The sequence below is a fragment of the Lipophrys pholis genome, assembly GCF_963383615.2.
Source record: "Lipophrys pholis genome assembly, chromosome: 9".
Classification (NCBI taxonomy): Eukaryota; Metazoa; Chordata; class Actinopteri; order Blenniiformes; family Blenniidae; genus Lipophrys; species Lipophrys pholis.
In genome coordinates, this window is record NC_137639.1 from 1,417,248 (window position 1) to 1,435,887 (window position 18,640).

At 45.7% G+C, this 18,640-nt stretch overlaps 1 protein-coding gene across 1 annotated transcript in view; it reads right to left on the reverse strand.

Annotated features, from left to right (window-relative positions):
* The window catches only part of snrka (SNF related kinase a), a 62,570-nt gene that overhangs the window by 39,871 nt on the left and 4,059 nt on the right, over positions 1 to 18,640 (reverse strand). Inside the window, 1 exon segment of the mRNA XM_080471288.1 lies at positions 14,524 to 15,217. Coding sequence (XP_080327414.1) covers positions 14,524 to 15,112 — 589 coding nt within the window. The 5' untranslated portion in view covers positions 15,113 to 15,217.

Sequence of the window (18,640 nt, forward strand, 5' to 3'; positions counted from 1 at the left end):
GAGTGTTAAACAATGTTTATGTGACGTAGCAAAGTGAGAAAGTGCGCAGGCGAGCGAGACACTACTATTTGTTTCCTTCCCTCAGTGGCGGCGGCGGCGGTGCAAAGCTCCCTGAGTGATGGTGGGGTTTGTGTGTGACGGATGGAGGCCCTGAATCACATCCTGCTCTGCTCGCCTCCGGAGAGCCGCCGCTGGAAACTCATCATGCTCTGAGGACGGAGTCCAGGCAGCGCTGCAGGGGGAGCGCAGGGTTCGAGGATTCTTCTGTTTCAAAAGCTTCTGGACACACTCGGTTTCAGTGTGTTCAGACAACAACGGGACATTTCTTCACCACGACGACACGGAACCACACTCCTTCCTGACACTAATGACACTCTGGTAGCCTGCAGCAAATCACAACCACTGGACTCAGTTTGGAGAAAGTCATGATCATTTTCGAAATGTTGCAGTGAAAACATAAAATATTTCTGAAACATAAATAAAGAAATGATGCGTTTACACTGGAAACAATGTCGAGGAAAACTGCTGACTAATATGAATGAAGAGTGAATGTGTGCAGGGAACATGTGGGATTGACCACGTCTGGATCGTGATGCGTCTTAGAAACGATTCAATTCAACAGCCAGTTTGTCTAGAAAAACAGCGCCGCCACTGAGAAACACAGGTTCTCCACCGCTGACGGTGACGGTGTAGAGCTCCCTGTACAGGTGGGTACACTCTTCATTGTTGCCTTATTTTGAAGTCCAGAAACCTTTTGTTTATTTTAGAAACAGTGGCTTGTAAGACGACTTTATTTAGTGATGATACCTCCATAGTATTTGCTCAATGTCACATCCTTTTGGTATAATTCATCGGTTAGCAGTATTTGCCTCGTCATGACTCACTCTACTCTGATTGGCTAATACTCACAGCATTCACTGATCTGAACGGTTAATGTTGATGGTTATCGGCATGAGGGCTGATGAGCCAATCAGAAGCAGAGTAGGGCGGGTTGTGGCTTCATCATCCTAGGGAAAGAAATGAGCAATTTGGCTCTTGACGCTGCTGAGTGGTGCATCATGGGGGATTTGGAAGTGGGCGTACGTACGCAGTGCTGACTGAAAAATAAGTGAGCACCATATACCTGCATATACTCTACTACACCACTGCCAGAACCATCGACAACATCAGGTGACCTCAGCGAGTTTCCAACAAAGTGCTTACAGCCCGCCAGCCAGAGCATCCTGCCTGGGCTTCATCCAATGAAGAGTCAATCAATCAATCAACTGTCAATCAATCCTCTCATTGTAGTAAAAACATGGAAATAATAATGAGATATGAGATTGCTGGTAGTATTACTCAGTTGTTCATGAGGAAGAATGTAAAACATTCTAACTATGTAAAGCGACTGTCAACTGGTATGACCAAGGAACCAGAACCAGAAGCAGAACCAGAACCAGAACCAGAAGCAGTCACTCCTCCAAGCTCCTGCCAGCTCAGCATGTTTATCCTGCTGGGTCTTTATCTGAGCGTCTCCCTAAAGTGGTTCTGGATCAAAGTGAACAAGGTTCTGCAACCTCTGTTTTCTTCCTCCAAGTTCATGAGCATATTTATCTGTGATGAGCTGAACATCCTCTTCCTCCTCGTCTCTGTAGTGCAACATGATGCTTTAATTAGCGACTGTGGGATCGTGTCCCCTGGTGATTCTTCCTCTGCTGCTCAGCATTCAGCTCTGATAACCCGGCAAGCTGCTGGAAACGACAGCGGGAACAAAGCCAGGAAGCACCAGGAAGTGAACCTCAGTCTGAATGCTTTGCAGGAGGGCTTTCCTTCGTTTCAGCACCATAAAGGGACCCGATGGGCCCCGTGCCTTGCCGATCCAGAGGGATTTCAAAATGTACAGTGCCAAGAGAATTGATGAGATCTCCACCAAATGATGAGCAGTGAGCAGAAACACTGGCTCGAGGCCTTTACACAGTGGGAGTCGACAAATGTGTGCAGAAATGCTAAATCCTTGCTGGCAAAATGTCCCAACAAACCTATTTTTAACAGCAGAGATGCAAATGAGCTGCCAACATTCAATAAAGACCTCAAACTCTTTTTAGTGAGCTTCTGTCTGGTGAAGGAACCATGCTTTAAGCTCCATCCACTGATGGAACCAGTTATGTAAGTTTCAGTCCGGGCAGCGAGTATTTCTACCTTTTTGTGATGTAATGATGTCGTACGGCGTCACACGCGCAGCAACAGACCAAATGTTTCAGGCCTCAGTTCCACGTTTCAAGTGAAAACTCTTTGTTTTTGCATTTTCCTTTCAGAGAAGTTTGACGTTCACAGGGAAACATTTTCAGGGATCGCGAAACGCCAATTGTTTTACCGGTCCAGGTAATCAGGCAGTTTTTACTGGACCAAAGTAAAGTTTGATGAAAATATTTAACTACTCCCCAAGTTATTGTTTATTTGGAAAACAACTTATCTGACTATAATTCACAAATGACTCTGAAGCCTTGTCATAATGTGAAAAAAAAACAAAAAATCCCACCGAACACCAAAACCTTCAGCGGTTAACTTGTCTGAGTCGTGAGAATTCATAAACGACTTTTGGCTCTCATCACAAATTATGGCAACATCGAGTCATGTGACGTGACGTCACCATTCAAAATGGCGTCGCCCATCGATATGAAAGGCTGGGAGGCCATTCTTCGCTTCAGAGTGAAAAATTCGGACATGAAGCCAGTTTTAAGGGGATATTAACCGGACCAAGGGCTTTTGATCAGTAATGAGCCACTGTCGTATCACAGCATTTCTAAAACGATGTCTGTTTACACGGCAGTGGCAGAAACACTAAACAATGCCATTACCATGGCAGGCCACTAGTGGGAGCTGTTGTTAGTTTTAGTACTGAAAGCACCACACACACACACACACACACACACACACACACACACACACACACACACACACACACACACACACACACACACACACACACACACACACACACACACACACACACACACACACACACACACACACACACACACACACACACACACACACACACACACACACACACACACACACACACACACACACACACACACACACACACACACACACACACGGATTGTTATTATGGTGACTGTCAAAATAAAACCACCAAGTCCAGGAGAACATGGACTGGGAGTCATGACACCAGGGAGGAAACTTTGCTCTGATTGGCTCGACTGAGCACGTGCAGAGGAACTAGTTACTACCACCGAGGTACTCCTGTGCAGTAGCAGCTTTTTCTCGACACAGAGATGGAGAACTTTCATAAACTTGGCTCAGAGCATCGTTGCCCAATAGGCAACCAAAGTTTTCCATTTTCACTGGAAACTGTTGTGTAAAAAGGTCCAAAATGTTGTTTAATGCAAATCAAATTATTTAATTTGGGGAAATTGCAGTTTCTAGAAATAAAAGTTTTAAAAAAATTGCAATACAAAATGTATTTTTGAAATGTATATGTAGGTACAGTTCAGTCAAAACAAACAATGTTAGTCGTTCAAACTTTGTCAGAGTTTCTGCTTTTAGCTTTTTTATTGCTTCAGCAGCTGAGTGAAGAAACACGCTACTGCGAGGTTGATTCCAGGTTAGTGAAGAAACACGCTACTGCGAGGTTGATTCCAGGTTAGTGAAGAAACACGCTACTGCGAGGTTGACTCCAGGTTAGTGAAGAAACACGCTACTGCGAGGTTGATTCCAGGTTAGTGAAGAAACACGCTACTGCGAGGTTGACTCCAGGTTAGTGAAGAAATCCTGCAACCGGAAGGACGCCTGGCCGGCACGAGAGCTCAGTGGAGGGAATGATAAGCACCTGGAGGTACCACCCTAATTGCTGCCACTGTGGGCCATTGAGCAAGGCATTTAAAACCCTGAATGCTCCCTGGGCACGGCACAGTGGCTGCTCCTTCGGGCTCTTTGGGTTAATTACAGAGGACAATTCTCACTGTGCACACGAGATGAATGAAGCAATGTCTTTCCTATTTCCTCAAGCTGATGAGATAACAGCCTGTTTTGAGTTCTCCTTTAAAGTGACAGTATGAATAAGTAGCTGCTTCGTTCAGTCTTCAATGATATTCGACTCAGAATTGACAAGAGACATTTCCAACAGTCTCTTGAGGTTCATTGACATTTGATCACCAAAACAAATAATCCATTACTGTGGAACATAGCTGAGGAGTAAATCAGAGACTAAACGACCATCAGCTGCAGTCCAATCCAAACCCCCCCCACAGGTTATTCAGCATGTCAACCAGTCACTGGATTATTGTGGCACGCAGCCAGCGAGCCGCTCGTTGGCCTGTGATGATCCCCAGAGAAAGGCCTCATTGGACACAGCAGCACCGCCTCCAATTCATCATGGATCAGTGAAAGGAATAATTCCACCCAATCACCTCTCTGCCGGCCTGCTTCCAGCTCAGGAGTCCTACTGTGCTAATAGTTGGTCTGGAGGCTGCCGTGTCTTCAGTTAGTCTTTTCACCACCTTCTCTAATAGTCTGCACTCTTCTCAAACAGAGGGAGGGGATGTCTGGAACCTCAGGAAAGGATTTCATAAAACAGTAAATACAATCTGTACACACTTTTTTAATACCCCAACTTGAAAAGATTTTCACTGAAATCCATTCAGTTGTGTGTTGAACTGTACTCTCTCAAGAGGGTCTTTATTGGATAATTCTGAAAACCCCTTTTTTTTTTAATTTTGGGCAACCTTATCTTGTTTATAACCTCCTGGAGTTTACCTTGGAACCGTTTCAAGCCAATAGACCAGTGGTTCAACCCTTCAATCTTTGGCCAGTTAAAAGACAACCTTTAACCAATCATAGTTTTCATGTTTTCACCACAACAAATACGAGTGTATCTGCAAAACTTCCTTCACTTTGGAGGGTCCGTTTCCACGACACCAGTGTTCTGATCCACTGTGTCCATGAAGTTCTTAATCCGCCTCCCGAGGGAAAGATTCTTTCACGGTCACTGTTCCCCCCTGCAGAGACTGATGGAGGCAGAGCCTGTTACTGCTCATCTCCCCCTCCCTCCTGCTCATCCACCAGTAAAGCAACATGGCCGACCCGTAGTGGTTCGACCCGTAGTGGTTCGACCCGTAGTGGTACGACCCGGAGTGGTACGACCCGGAGTGGTACGACCCGGAGTGGTACGACCCGTAGTGGTTCGACCCGTAGTGGTTCGACCCGTAGTGGTTCGACCCGTAGTGGTTCGACCCGTGGGGTACGACCCGTAGTGGTACGACCCGTAGTGGTACGACCCGTAGTGGTACGACCCGTAGTGGTTCGACCCGTAGTGGTTCGACCCGTAGTGGTACGACCCGTAGTGGTACGACCCACAGTGGTACAACCCGTAGTGGTACGCCCCGTAGTGGTACGACCCACAGTGGTACGACCCGTAGTGGTACGCCCCGCAGTGGTACGCCCCGTAGTGGTACGCCCCGTAGTGGTACGCCCCGTAGTGGTACGACCCGTAGTGGTACGACCCGTAGTGGTACGACCCGTAGTGGTACGACCCGTAGTGGTACGACCCGTAGTGGTACGACCCGTAGTCCATATTCTAGTTTTCTCCTCCAGATCAGTAGTTTAATAGTTGAGACTCTCCCTGATATCATCCGGTTCCTCATCAGTCCACTAGGATGTCAGGTTCTCTCCATTTTCTTCACCTTTATAGTGTTTTGTTCTCTGCACACGTCTGTGTGGTTTCATTACAAAATCAAGCAGCAGCGCCCTCCAGTGGCCCGGCAGACTAACTACATCGTTGTCTCTGTGTCCGCTGCTGCACTCTCCTTTTTTTAGCGGATTAGGTGTTGTCATGAGAAACGTTGTCGTGGAAACAGGGCCTAAATCTGACACTCTGTCTCCAGTCTCTGATTGGTCCGTCAGCTGCGGGTTCTTCTTTTTTTGTTATAAAGGCGGAACAAAAGAAGAAGTGTGTACGAGTGTGTGGTAGTAGCGGTGGAGAGACTCCTCAGAGTTTCAACAACTGAAGAAACCTTCAACAAGCTGACTGCCACAGCCCGGTACCGGTCTGTGGCCCGGTTCTGTGCACCGTGTTGTTACAGGCACAAACTTAGTTTCATCTGATTAAAAGGTTAAAAGGAAAGACATGCTGCTGTTGAACAGGCTGTACATGTAGTATTGAAAGAAATATCCCAACACATGAGTTTTGAGTTCCAACAGTTTCCTTCATTGTCATCATCCAGACAGTTTGTTCTCCAGACCCGCCAGAAGTCCAACGCTGTCTGGAAAATCCCAGTAGGACTGGATGTCTCATGGTTTATAGGTGTTTTAACATGGCATGTAGTTCTTTACTCCAATTATTATTATTTTGCACTACTTAATGAATTTTATTTTGGAATTTACAGAGATTTTAGGAATAACACTGTATAACCAATTTATTAAAGATATGTTGAATAAACATTGAAATGTTTTAAGAATTAAAGGTTTTTTTAATATTCACAATGTGTACATTTCTATATTATTGAAATAATGGAAAAATAATGAATGGTCAAAAAAAATAATCGTTAAGATTAGTCGTTTTAAAAACACTGTCCCCCCCCCCCCCCCCCCCCCCCCCCACCCACCACCACCACCATGGACGGTAGCTCTCTGCTTTCTGTCTGACATGAAAATTGATCTTGGCTTGAAAAAGGTTGGTGACCACTGGTCTAGAGTAACTTGAACTGCTTAAATCTGGAAGAATTGGGGAGTTCCAAGACGTTTGACCTGTAGCGTATATCTGATCCAGACAACAGTTTCTGTGAGGCAGCTCTGGCTCATCCAGGGTGGGATGTGTGGACCTTTGGATGAGAGAATGTGTGGCTGTGGCGTTCATTGCTTTATTGGGTGAACTAATAGCACATTTGTGAGACAGAGTGAAGCCAGCTCAACCAGGAGCTGAGCAAAGATACAACAAAGCAGGAGAACAAGCCCAGGAGAGAAGAAAGGACTACCAGTGAGACTGTAAACTCCAGAATCTAGTAGAATCTGTGGCTGTTGTATTCATTGTTGGTGTCATACATCCAACAAGGTGCTCCATGTACATGGAGATAAGTATGGTACTGTGACTTCCCTGATAATACCTAGCGCTAGTTGAAAACGTTGAGCACAGGTCACAAGTTAGTAGCGTGTTTTAGTTGCTGTCTTTCATAGGTCCACTCAGCACATTGCCATTTTAGTTCCTAGAGCCAGAGTCCTCTGAGCTTTTCAAATCTGACTTTGTGTGCCGCAATCATCCGTTTTCAGTCCATTCTTCCTTTCAGGTTTTGGGACTGGTGAATTGGTGATGCACTATTTAAGTAAAGAGCAAACCAAGGCCAGTCATGAAATGAGCTGGCGCTGCAGGAATCTGCTTATATTGTATAGTTTTTATGGTGGTACATCCCGAATGATTGGCCAGTTCAGGAAATGAAATGACGACATTAATCAATAATGACAGAGGACGTAGCTACGTCCTCATTCTGGATCCACGTAGCAAAAGTCAAGTAAGATTTAAATATGCACGTACTGATGCAACATTCCTGAAGCCAAGCGAGCCTGACAATTACCAACAGGTAATGCTGGCTCCAGTCCAAACATACTGCCACACACACACACACACACACACACACACACACACACACACACACACACACACACACACACACACACACACACACACACACACACACACACACACACACACACACACACACACACACACACACACACACACACACACACACACACACACACACACACACACACACACACACACACACACACACACACACACACACACACACACACACACACACACACACACACACACACACACACACACACGATGAGGCAGTGACTAAGGCAGGCATCCAGTTCACTCCTCAAAACGCCTCTGCTCCTTTCAGAGTCCTCTGACTCCTGCACGCTGGCAAAACAATGAGAAGTGCCCCCCAGTCACAGTCCTGTCAAGCGGCGATCCAAAAGGCTGTCAGCGCCACCTCCAGAGTCGTCTCGCAGACCTTCAGCTCCAGCCCAAAGACTAACTGGCACAGAGTGGCGAGGTCCCGCTGTGCCGCCTGCGCCTGGGAAGCACTCGGGCCTGAGAGAGCTGATGACTTGTTTCCCAACTGTGGGATCACTTTAACTGGGGACAAGACTGGGTCACAACCTGGTGGAGGCCAGGCTGAGGAGGAAACGGTGGAGGGACTTTAATGTGACGCCTGGAGACTATGGAGTGACAAGTGAAACCTCAGAACTCAGATCAAACTGAAAATGTGATAACCAATCAAAAATCATGATGTAAAGGTACTCACGGAGTTATTATACAGCCATCACAACTATAGTGAATTAAATTAACCGTGGAACCTTTCTTGATGTCAGCCAGCAAAAGCAACAATGAATAAACGGGTGAAGTTTAGACCACAAAGAGACTCCGAAGTGTCATTATTTACATTCCAATTACAAGAAAATGTTGACGCATGCTTAATGCTGACGATGAATGTTTTCCATCTTTTCTACCCTTGTTCCTTTTATTGAAGTTATTAGGATGAGTACTCTGATAGAAAAGGATTAAAGCCCAGTGTACATGACAATGTTTTGAAGTGAGTTTAAACAACAATGATGCTCGGAACCACTGAAAACACAACTTATGGAAACGTTTTTCAGGGTGGAAACAGACTTTGTTCACTGCGAATGCTGTCGTGTAAATGAAGGAATTACTGAACTTACTGGCCGAGAACAATGTTTTATTTTATTGGTTGATCATGTCCTTCTCAACTTTCGCCATGTTACACACAATTCAACACACTTTAAAAAAAAAATTATATTATTATTTAAGCTAAATGACTCAACTCTGCTTTGGAACAAACCACCAGGAGGGAAACGTCGGGTCAGGTTTTACTCCATGGGGGTAAAACCTGCCAGTGGGTCCATTCTGGCCCCGAGGATGAGATTAGAAAACTAGAAAGAAAAGCTTTAGTCTTCTAAGGAAAGTAACCACTCACTCTTTTAGTGAACTGTGATGGGCTGGCGACTTGCCCGATGTGTGTGGGTGAATTTATAAAGACAGGGATGCTGAAAGCAAAAAAAAAAAAAAAAAAAAGTACATTGTTGAATGTGGTATTTGCATATTTTGCTGCATGTTACCTCGAGGACAATGGCTGTATGATGTCACCTTGCAATAATTCAGATAATCATATCATTTGTGATGAACATAAACACTTAAGTAGATGTTGTTAAAGTCTTTGTGTGTCTGATTTCTGCCCCGGGGCCACCAGCTTCAATATTAAGAGCTGACAATCTATTAAAATCTTTAAAATCGCTGGCGATCAAATGACATGAAATTCTAACATTTTGAACTTGCAGAGGTTCCATGTGTGTTTCTGTTATGTGATGCAGTTCAGACTTATTGCACATGTTATCACATAAATTGGCAGTATACCGTATTCTGCAGCCTTCCAATGACTTCTGAAACTATACCTCGACACCTTTACACTGATATTTAGAAATATCCAATAGTTCGCATTGAAGGATCATTCTGCTCCTGCTTTACTGGTCTGATCCACCGATGATCATAAAGATGTGTGTGTAGCGGCTGAACTAAAAGTTCTTCAGGCTCCTTTTTTGGACCGAATGGCACCAGGCCTGTTCGCTGTGAGAGCAGCGACCCTGAAATCCAGCCTGGCTGGAGGATTTTCGACTGGGAGTCTTTCCTCGCATCTTGAGAGTGAGAGCAAAACACATCCTCTGCCACCTGTCGCCTCGCCCATTCACGTCTCCCTCTCTCGGGGGATCAGCTCGCTGCGACTAATCCCACCATAACCGACCGACAGCTGACCGCTTGCTCCGCTCGGCCTCGTTCACACTGGAACAAAGCAAACGCAGCGTGGACTGAAAGCTCTGCGCTGCTGTGCCAGGCTAAATGCACTTGTGGGATTATTGGAGTGATATTTTCATCATCTGAGAGCTCACCAAATGCTGCCAAAAGCACACAAATAAAAAAAGATAAGCCGGGGCCTGATCGTGTAGGGAGAGCACAATAGAACCATGCTTGAAATGTGGACCAAGGAAAGATGCAACAATCTGTAAAGTTCAGATGATCAAGATAGAATCTTATACTTCTAACACTTCATTAGAGCTAATAAATATACTAAATGTATCTCGCAAAAGTATGTAACATCATACCATGGAAGTCATGATGAAGCTCTGTTAGCATATCAGCAGAATGTAACTGCTCTAATGTGAATGAAACACAGGCATTAAATAATCACTATGACAACAGGACAGTAAGTAATATCATTTGTGAGTTTGTGAAATAAACAACAACTTGGTAAGTTCCCCATGACGTGCCTCGTTGAGGTTCTCTGTCCATGCCTTTATCGCTGCTGCCACATTGACCAGACCTCACCATCTCTGATGTTATGCATTGAATCAACCCCTAATCGACGTATTTAGGTCAACGTGCCACCCCAGCACAAAGTATTATATCGCTCTATCAATCGGTTATCACAATTTTCTCCTTCCCAGTTATAGGAATATAGCACCCTTGTTATAGAAAGCAAGAAAAAGAATAAAAGTTTTCTGTTTTCACTTGATAACGTCACGTAAATGGGCCTGGTTCTCCTCACCTCGTAACTCTAGACCTGATAATACATCTTAATCCTTAATTGCAGGTAAAAGCCAGTATTCTGGTCTTCAGCAGCCAGTCTGGATCCTTTAAGTGTAGATTGGACCCACCAATCTGCGGAGAGCACGCATGCCAGCACACTGTCCTGAGATTAACCTGGGAGTACCAGGGCTGCTCTACAGGTTCCTGTCTGAAGAACCACACTGAGAAGGTCACGTCCATCAGACAGCAGAGCCTCTCCCACACAGACTGCTGCTGAGGTTTGCTGGGAATTCCTGACTAGACCAGACCTGCCGGCGCGTGGGCTCGTCAGAAACACTTGCTGCATGAGCTTCACTTCATTCACACGCAAAGCTTCTACCGGCTAACGCGGCGGTGTCAAACATAAAGCCTGCGGGCCAAAACCGGCCTGCGAGAGGCTGCGAGAGGCTGCGAGAGGCCGGGAGAGGCAGCGAGAGGCAGTGAGAGGCAGCGAGAGGCCGGGAGAGGCAGCGAGAGGCAGCGAGAGGCCGGGAGAGGCCGGGAGAGGCAGCGAGAGGCAGCGAGAGGCAGCGAGAGGCAGCGAGAGGCAGCGAGAGGCAGAGAGAGGCAGCAAGCCACCAAACCACCAAGCAAATGGTCACGATTTCAGAGAAAACTTAGATTTTTTTTTAAACAAATCTCTTCAGAGTAGCAACACAAGACGACCCAGAGAGGAGCTGAGCTGCTGATGCTGGTTGTTATCAAACAGCAGAATTTAGTCCTCCACAATGTAGTATTTAGTCCACAATGTAGTATGTTTGCAAATTTCTCCACATGCGAGATAAATAAAGGGATATCTTATGTAGTCCTCCACAATGTAGAATTTAGTCCTCCACAATATAGAATTTAGCCCACACTGTAGTATTTAGTCCTCGACAACGTAGTATTTAGTAGTCCATATTACATTAGAATGCACAATTTAAGGCCTATTTTTTCAAAGTTTTTCCAGGGGAGGCACTCCGAACGTCCCACTTTTTTGCTCTAATTATTCTTATCAATTTACAAATATATATATATATATATATATATATAACTGCCAGTCAACTCCATTAAAAGGAAAGCGGTTTGAACAGGGATTGTGACTTCTGGACGGTCATGAATGAATGATAAACAAATCCCAACAAATCCTATCAGATTTCATACTAATGCTGAACTACCTGATGGACCTGATGGACCTGCTCACGACACGCTGCAATAATGCAACAGACGATGTCGAATAACTTCAAAACTATTTTCCAGGAGAGTGTGTGTGTGTGTGTGTGTGTGTGTGTGTGTGTGTGTGTGTGTGTGTGTGTGTGTGTGTGTGTGTGTGTGTGTGTGTGTGTGTGTGTGTGTGTGTGTGTGTGTGCGTGTAGTTTCATTCAGGATTGACGGTCAAGCAGCGATATTGGGCCTTATGACGTTCAGGTCTTAAATCTGTCCCTTTCCTCTCGGTCACTCCGTGTTTCAGTGGAAAACAAAGTCAGACTTCATCCATCTCATGACAGATTGTGGTTGTACATAACAGCGTACAGACTCAAACTAAAAGCCATGAAAGCCAGTAGAGGCTGTTCCTCAGTCTGGGCCCGGTTGTTCCTAACTGGGTTATTTTAACCACTGGTTAAACCCTCCGCTAGCTAACCGACCGTTAAATATGCGTTGTTCAAAACATGGTTAGTCATCACGTTAGCTAACGTCACCGTCAAAGTTAACAGTGACGTTAACGTCATCCCTGATGCCGCTCCGCCCAAGACTCCACCCACTTTAAATTCTCTGTTCTTCCGATTTTTTTCTTGAGCATTTCCGGTTAGTGAGAATGATGGTGGAGGCAGCGTAGTGTTTTGATCTGGTCTATAAAACTACAATAAATCATGACAAACTACGCTGCTGCCAGGACATTAACGTGGGAACATGTTGCCTCATCTCTTATAAATCTTGACCTGAGAGGACGACATGAGAAAGGACTGTGGTAACTTCCTGAGACATCCTCATCCTGTCATTAGCGGCTCACGGAGCAGCTGACAAACTTTAAGAGTACTGAGGAGTACCAGTATCTACACAGTAGAACTGTAAGAGTACTGAGGTGTACCAGTATATCCTCACAGTGGAACTTTAAGAGTACTGAGGTGTACCAGTATCTACACAGTAGAACTGTAAGAGTACTGAGGTGTACCAGTATCTACACAGTAGAACTGTAAGAGTACTGAGGTGTACCAGTATCTACACAGTGGAAAGGTGAGCCGTGTGCCGTCATCCAGATTCAGAGAATTCACCTTGTGAAGACAGACGTGAGTCCCAGCTGGTCAAACGAGAGACAGTGTTAATGTTTGGAACCAGTTTGTTTACCTCAGCTAAGACAAGAGACAGAAACACAGGATCTGAAAAAGTTGTGGGACAGATTTTTCTTTGTGTAATTAAAAGCATGAGACCAGTTTCAGGCTCCTTCAGGATGAGCAGCACATGCACAACCACACTGACCCAAAACAAGCTCAGTCCAGTCCGTCTCCTCATCCAATCCTCAAGCTGGGCCCTTTCCATGATTTGACCGAATGGGATACGTGTCCCTTGACACTCAATCTGCACCGTCGCTTCCCTCAGAGAAAATCAACGAGGCACTTCATTTGGTGCAATGGGACACCGGGGGACGACACTGGCACTGGCGAAGCTGACTCTGCAGCCTGCAGCCTGCTACGGTGGCAAAGTGATGACTGTCAAACGGTCATCACTACCCTAGTATCCGGTTACTCAGGGGGGACAGGGGACGTAACCATGGAACTGAGAGCAATTTACAGGCAAAGGAGGCAGCGGGACAAACACGTGTTGAGGACGTGGAATCTAAAGAGTCCAGGAGCTTCAGGGGTTTCCCCAGGGTGAGGAAGGACAAGGGGACACAGTCCTGCACCGTCAAACCTTCAACACTCAACTGAAACCAACGTTCTCTACAGATCTTCATCATCACACACAAGTTCCAGCACAAATACATCTGCTGATTCTCTGTACACAAACTGCTGGAATGACTTCATAGCAGGGCCTCGTTTACAGGAGTACTATTTACTACAGCAGTACTATTTACTACAGCCGTGGTGCGCACGAAGCGCACGAAGCGCACGAAGCAGCGTTTCAGAAAAGTTCTGTCCTCGATGGCTCTGAGCACCATTGCTTCATAAACAAACTCCCACAATGCAAGGAGTTGCAGGGTAAATGGGGCCTTGGTAGTTTAAGAAGTCAAAGCCACAAACACCAAGAAAAAACCAGTCAAACTGAAGAACACATGATGAAAAATATGAAAAGCTCCGTCCAGTCACAGCAGGTGAACATTAGGGGCAAGAGAAACGACACTGTGATATAAAACAGCAGCTCTCGAGACACCATGCGTTAAGATCATCTACATAACCGTTATGCGTTAATGTTCACCTAAAGTTTTCTTCATTCATCAAACAAACTGACGTATATCAGATTCAAACACACAAACTGAAATGAAAAGAAGTAAAAGTAGCAGGACTTTCAGGGAAGGAACATTTACCACCGAGGATTTCACTTTCGTGTTGAAAAGCTCAAAGACGAGTGGGTGCGTGGGTTTGCAGGAAGTAACGATGAAAAATGTGTATATTTTTAGGGGAAAGTCCCAAGTTTTCTGCTTGAAGCGAAACGTGTGACACAGAAACAGACGTTGTTTTGTGGAAGAAGTGATGACAGCAGATCGTTAATGGATGCCACAAGCAACAAAAGCCCCGACGAAAACAATCCAACAGACAGAATGCCTTCAGTGTCTGGGCTGCATCAAATATAGAGCTCACATCCTGTCGGCAACTCAACTCTGCAACACCCGGCTCCAATTACCAACGTGACTCATTTCATGACTGGAGCAACATTGGTCAGCGCTGTGTTTTGCGTACCTACGGCAGGAGCATCGTACTCGTCGCCCAGCAGGATCTCGGGGGCCGAGTACGCCAGAGATCCACAGCTGGTGGTCAGCTTCTTCCCCGGCTGAAACTTGTTGCTGAACCCGAAGTCGGTGAGCTTGACCAGCCCCTGCTTCTCGAAGAACACCACGTTCTCGGGCTTGAGGTCGCGGTGCACCACGTGCAGCCGGTGGCAGTAGGAGATGGCGTGCACGATCTGGGCGAAGTACTTCTTGGCCAGCTCCTCGTTCAGACCCTCCTCGTGCTTCATGATGTAGTCGAACATATCCCCGCCGTCTCCCAGCTCCAGGATGAGGTACAGCTTGGTCTGAGTGTCAATGACTTCGTACAGCCGCACGATGTTGGGGTGCTGCACCAGCTTCATGCAGCGGACCTCCTGGAACAGGTGGCCCGTCGCCACCGAGTCCAGCTTGGTCTTGTCAATCACTTTCACCGCCACCTTCTCCCCGGTGAAGACGTGGCGTGCCAGCTTGACCACGGCGAAGTGACCGCGGCCCAGCGTCTTGTCAAGGTCGTACAAGCCAGCGATCTTGCCATCATAGCCCCGCTTGAATCCCGCCATGGCCGGGGAGGGCGATGGGGAGAGGGGCGGCTTGGCCGAGTCGGGGGGGGTCCAGCTTATTTGGGTTCATCGAAGGCTGACGGAGAAAGCCATGGCTCCGGCCTCCTGCAGGACACAACAGCAGGGAGATTTAGTGAGCATTTCAAATTAAGACTCAGTCACAGAAACTACAGGAAGATGCTGATTTTCAGTCATGAACTGACACTGAAAGCTAGAAGATCTAACAGCAGTTTTCTCTTGAAGTTCAGCAGCTGTGATGATCCACAACCGTCACTCATTAATGAAAACGTTTGTTTATAAGGCGTTATTCACAACTCTGCTAAGAAGTATGAGAGGAAGTACTCAAAATAAACACAAAGGTTAAGAAATGTGTTGATTTGTGGTCAATATCAGAATCTTCTTACCCAGCCCCACGTTAACCATCACAGCTCAGTCATATATTATCAACTAGGATGCCTGGGACTCGTCAGCTCACCTTCTAATCAGTCATTAATCGGTCGTCACCTCTGTTCGAAAGGACATGTTGAACTGAAATGCACTTGCACCTCACAAGTCGGAGCTCCAGCCACCAGCAAAGGTTTGCCGCCCACTGGAGCAACCGAGACTGTACATCCTAACGTACCACCGCTGCCGTGCATTGTTTACCCTGAGACTGGGGAAGACACTACTCAGGTCGGCTTCTCTTCACTTACTGAAGCTTTAAAGACTTCAGGACGTTACTCCAAGATTCAGTCTGAATACACAGTGCAGGGATACTACAGAGTACTACAAAGAGCCTCCATCTACTGCAGCTTTTAAATTCTCATCAAGTTATTCAACATTTGTATTAAAGGCTTTAAATGGATCATGGTTCATATTCACCCAGTTACTGTGGGGTGGTGGGGACCTTTATTTTGTAGAGGTGGGGTTTCTGGTGGGAGGTATCTTGGTGTTACACAGAGAAAAGAAAAGAGTTACTGAGACGTGTGGCTGAACGGAGAAGAAAGTTTGGAGTTCCTCGCTGAACACGCCGCCGCCGCCTCCCGTTCATCGGTTCTACTACATCGTCCTCGTTCCTCCATTACAGGAGTCTGAGATCGTCTGGAGGAGAAATCTCATCACCATGAAGAGTTGATTCATTGAGCAGCACTACTGGCTTGCATGTTCATTTCTGTTTCCACAAGTACGTTTGACTGGAAATGGCTCGGTTTGTTTCAGAAAACCTTCAGGTGAAAACGTTCTAACGTTCTGCCTAAAGAAAAGGCAGAACTGCTGAAGCCTCTGTTCTTTCATGTGAGGCCTCCAGTTGGTGCTGTGTTTTTCCTCCCTTTGACTCCTCCCACAATTAGGCAGCTCTGCTCTGGCACATGGCACCACGAGAGGAAGTACTTCCTCCTCTTCCCAAGATGGGCATGTGTGGGCGGAGCCAGTCCAGCTCACACAGACACAGCAGATTCTAAATGCAGCTCCTATGATCCAATATTCAAATGAGGAAAATCAAGGAGGAGCTAGAAACTTAGAATACTGAAGGTTTCTGGACCGACCAGACCAGGAGGAGGAGAACAGGAGGAGGAGGAGGAGGAGGAGAACAGGAGGAGGAGGAGACCAGGAGGAAGAGAACAGGAGGAACAGGAGGAACAGGAGGAGGAGACCAGGAGGAGGAGGACAGGAGGAACAGGAGGAGGAGGAGAACAGGAGGAGCAGGAGGAGGAGGAGGTGAACAGGAGGAGGAGGTGAACAGGAGGAGGAGGTGAACAAGAGGAGGAGGTGAACAGGAGGAACAGGAGGAGGAGACCAGGAAGAGGAGGTGAACAGGAGGAGGAGGAGGAGGACAGGAGGAGGAGGTGAACAGGAGGAGGAGAACAGGAGGAGCAGGAGGAAGAGGAGAACAGGAGGAGGTGAAACGCTGGATAACAGAACTTTAAATCCTCTTTCTTCCTCTGTGTGTCCACTTAGTCTCTGCAGGATGTGAGAATGCATCGTATGCAGACGATGGTGTGGTAAATGTTAGGGAATGAATGTGCGCTTTGTTGAAGCTCTAGAAAATTCAAAGAGTGAGCAGCACAATCACTCCGAATTCTAAATTGGGATTTTCGTCCGTCTACTTACGCATGTGCAAATTGGGATTTTCGTCCGTCTACTTACGCATGTGCAAGAAACCTATTTAATGTAATTGTAGTGAGTACGTACACTACTAAGCATTTCAAAAAGTTATATTTTCCATGTTCACAGGACAACCAATGTTTTCAAAATTCTCTGGCAATGTCGTCGACATGTTAGTATGCAACTTGTAAACGGCTAAATATTCAGACCTCTAAAACAAAACACGGACATCAATGAAATGACAAGATGACTGTCGATTCCTTCGGATGATGGCAAATGTTTTAGAAATGTATTTTCAAAAGCATCTTTCAAGCTTAACACGAAGAACAAAACTGAAACCCCCAGAATTTGGATAAATGGCTCCAGAAGAAAGATTTTCTCATGTCCAGTAGGATCAGAAATGAGCTCAAATGAAAAGGCAGCAGGACCTGGAACACTGAGGAGAGTTCACATGAGAACAAACCAGAGAATGTTGGTTCTGCTTTGCAAGAAAATGACAAACAGCCGTGTCATCTCAGATATCCAGGAAGCAGCACAGCGTGGACTGATGCTTGTAGACTGGGTGGTATCGACGCACTTCACTTCTGGAGTTACGGCCGTTTTCCTCGGCCGGCGGTCCAAGTTGGCTCTGCTAATGCTGGTCTGGCCATTTTCACTTTAACTGCAGTGAAGTATGTTTCTTACAGAATGCTCACGCAGCCACACAAACGCTGCCCAACACCGTCACTCCGGTGGATCGGCAACGCTCAGAAAGATTCTTTGGTTTTTTTTACAAGTACGATTTGAAATACAACTGTGAAGTTTTTCTATAAGAATCAATCTTTTCATTAGAATTACTTGCAGGACACGTTATCAAGGTATTTTCCAAACACTGAAGACAGATTGATCTCATTCCCATTTTGATTACATTTTAGTTTGAAATGAAAATCTAGAACCGTGTTTACATGTAAACAAACTTTTAAGTACTTATTGTTTTATAAAATATATTTTCCCAACAGTAAGACCAGAACTTTACGATTACCATTAACATAAATAATTGTGATACTGTCCAAAGCCATATTTATTTCAAGTAAATTATTATTTTTTTTTATTTAAAATAATTACAGATTCCGATGGGACTAATGATACTCTAGGATTTAATAAGACAGCAATTTCCCACTTTATGATGTACAAATACAAACCTCTGAGCGTTTAGTGTAAATTCAGTGTTTTCACTAAGCCTGAAACACGTGTTCTTTGTTCGATTGGACTCGTGTTATATGATGAGTTTTATAAATGTCATTTTACCTTTGCACAACGTTTGTGCTATTTGTGTATCCGTTTCCATGACAACGGTGCTTGAAGCCGCTGAAAATACAACTTTTTGAAAACGGCTCCCAATGTTTATCTTCTCCAGAACGCTCGGGCTCCGAGGGAACTGGGAATACACAACTTTTCGAAAACGTT